Below are 3,251 nucleotides of genomic sequence, written 5' to 3' on the forward strand. Positions count from 1 at the left end.
TGAAACTTCGATCAAATGTGGGTGAAATTTGCCTAAATAAGCCGCATATAAGAGCATTTCTTAGGAACAAGTTCAGAGCAGTCGCCAATGTTGTCGAATAGAGTACAGACTACTTCTGGTATTTGGGTAACTGAATGATGAAGGCGAATTTAGTAGGGGTTTGCCAGGAAATCCGATCTGGAACGTCATGTCATATCTTCTGGTACCACGATGACAACGGTCTGTGAATGGTATTCAAGTCAGCAATAGACAAGCGGATGTTTCGTTGTACATAGCCAAATTGGCCAGATTTGTCGAGACTCCGAGCGGCAACCGTCACGTGATAATCGATCAGCTTCCTCTAGTTGTGCGTCAACACACGGAATTTTATCGGAAAAGTGAGGCATCCTGTCCATAGATTGAGGCTAGTTGTGATCGCACTTCATCTGCCAAAGGTATTTCACATTTATAAAACGGGATGCGTGCGAACTTTGTTCATTCTATTTCGGCATGCGAATTTGGACCCATACAAATCACCATGTGACTTCGTAAGAAAACTTTCAACGATGCGACGTCACAATTTCGCCTGTCACCATCTAGGGGAGTAGTTAGCAATTAGACTTTTTATTCTGGCTCTGAATTCAAATTCCATTTTTTCAAAATCAAAAAGCAAATCAGCATTTGGAGGACTGCTTGGGAGAGAGCAGCCTGCGGATACAATGATGAGGGACACGATAAGGTGCCAAAGTCCGTTGTCTGAACTGAGGCAAACAAAACGACTGGAGGTGTGGACACGGTAAACCGAACTGACTGAAGATGTCCATTAAGCGAAGTTTAGCCACTACAGCACCATGACACAGTCTCTCGGTAAGAAATCTCCCAAACGAGTGTAGTGGTCAAAATGATTTCAATTTGAGTTCACCCGGTTTACAATTAAATCCATCTTGAGACAAGCAAACCGCGCAATTGGACGAATCGTCATCTGACAGCCTTGACCAAACCGTCGGTCAAACAGCGGCCCATTTGTCAGAAGCCGATGTCGATAATCTACGATTTACGTGCGGCTGCGAAAACCTTTCAGTGCGTAGCTGCCATGACACCAGAAAGTAGCACGAGGGCTGGGATACTGCCAGGTTGCCCAAATCTCGACCGGGGAAGTCGAATGGCAGAGGTCTGGGCCCTCTAGTCAGCGAATTCGCGCTCACACTACTGAGTCAGCTCGCCCACGCCTCTGGTTTAAACAAACCGTGTTTTACGCCAAGTAACACTTGAAAACTCATTTAGGCTCGATGAGTTGATGCATGTTCCGTTGTGTCTGTATCAATAAATGGATATCACAACGAACTGCGCCATACCCCACAAGTCCACCAAAACACGTCCAAATTATTGAGCGATTACCTCAGACAATCTATTATTGGAGGACTACGTCTACATAAGGACACTGCGATCAGCTACGTCTATGAAGGTAAACAATATGGTGGATTTGATGACCAAAGTCTTGCTGTAGCCATCCGGACGCAGCGGAGAGTCCTTATTGAAGAGCTTCTCTGTACCGAGCGCTCACTACTACGCAACGCGGTTAACGATTCCATATTTGGCAAGGCTGATTGGAATTTCAGCTTTCCGATCCGATTGCTAGGTGCATGCCCAAACACGAAGGACTAACGTGTGTCTACTTGCCACGATGGTCTGCGCAACCGCGTTGACGGTCAACGTTTCGGAGATCTGGTCACTTCGCCTCTCTCAAGCTCATACTAAGCAAGCATTCGGGAGTAAAAAACAACAATCGGTGAAGTTTTTTCTGAGATAATTCTCGATTTTGGAACGATTGAATGTGTCGAAGCGGATTGTGTAGTATTCTTGGGAAGAAAATATCCAGGGTCTTGATTGTCAATCTATGATGCACTTCTTCGTGTCTCATAGTCATAAACGAACTGAACGAATCAGGTGCGTACGTTTTCCCGGTACAAACAATCATGTCATACGTAACCAATCAACTGCTGCACAATTTGCTGTCCAATGCGGTTGAAGATCCGACACCTTATAAACGGATCAGTAGCGGCCAGCAACCGGTTCACTTCGCAATCTGGCAGTGATATGGCCACCAATAAATTGATGTACTTATCGTTTCTGCTCCCTATGCTGATGGGTCTACTCAGGTCTAGTCAGTCTTGCGAACCTATCCCAGCCGAGAATCAATTCCGAGGTCGGCGTGACCTGGGTGGACTGCGGTGGGAAATGCGGGGTCTGGGCGCACTTGTTCACACGCGTTGGTACAATGGTGTTGAGGTGGAGTTCTGTAAAGATGCGTGTAAATCACAACCGAATTGCTTTGGATTCAACTGGTGGGTGAGTTGATCTTATCCGCACCATTTCTACTCCAATTCATCAGTGCGCCACTTGCCTGCACGCCGAGCAGACCCGCATCTCACTCTTCACCGTAGGGCTGGGGACCGGGTGATCCAACACTCCCACGTCGCATCCTGTTTCCACTCGTGTCTCCATGCCAATCACTGCTTATTCCACAACCGCATTTGTTCATTTACTCGGATGCCCTAAATTGAGATGCTTCCATTAACAGTCTATGTAATTTCCTTGCCATTGTACGAAAATTATAGTGCCTGTCAGTTGGACGATACTGACAGATCGTATGAATTGGATTATTCTTCGGGTACGCTGTACGAGATGAAATGTTGCGGTAAGTCAGTAATTCACATTCGTGGGAGCGTCTAGTGCTATCCGTTCAATTGCTGTCCCATGTGTATAGAATTTCGGGCATTTAAATAAACGAATAAATAAACCTCCTTTCCACATTTTTCTCCAAATCTTTTCCAAAACTCTTTTCTAATTTGTATCCCAGTGATTCGTCGTCATTTTGCTCACAAATATATACATTTCGTTGGAAGTGGGTATTCTGTTTGGTTGTCTGCAATGGTTTCAGTATCTGTAGAAACAGAAAACGGCCAACCGTACCAGGTGATTTGTGAGGTGAACCAGAAAACGTGAGTTGAGTGAGGTTTTGCAAAGCGCGTAAGATTAAGTTCACCCGTTTGAACGTCCTCGGATTTTCGAATAAAATTCCGAGCAACGAAGCCTTCTTGCACAACTTCCTGAAAGCTGAGGCATTCAAGTTATTCAATAGTTGAAGTGCGTGTTCGCGGACGTTAAACTCGTGTGTAAGCCATGAGAAGAGGGATTTCCGAGTGAACACTGAAAAGCTAACGGGAATACAGTAACTAATAATCACGATCAGGCGAAGAAGGTGGACGAGG

The 3,251-nt window shown here is 45.5% G+C and overlaps 1 protein-coding gene across 1 annotated transcript; it reads left to right on the top strand.

Moving 5' to 3' along the window:
- Nucleotides 1-1,998: 1,998 nt before the first annotated feature.
- On the top strand, nt 1,999-2,328 carry T265_15864 (hypothetical protein; the record flags this gene model as incomplete). Its single annotated transcript, XM_009179261.1, has 1 exon — nt 1,999-2,328. A coding segment is annotated over one exon (330 nt), but the record flags the coding sequence as incomplete, so codon positions are not given.
- Between the last annotated feature and the right edge of the window lie 923 nt (nt 2,329-3,251).

This window comes from Opisthorchis viverrini (genome assembly GCF_000715545.1).
Source record: "Opisthorchis viverrini unplaced genomic scaffold scaffold6204, whole genome shotgun sequence".
NCBI lineage: Eukaryota > Metazoa > Platyhelminthes > Trematoda > Opisthorchiida > Opisthorchiidae > Opisthorchis > Opisthorchis viverrini.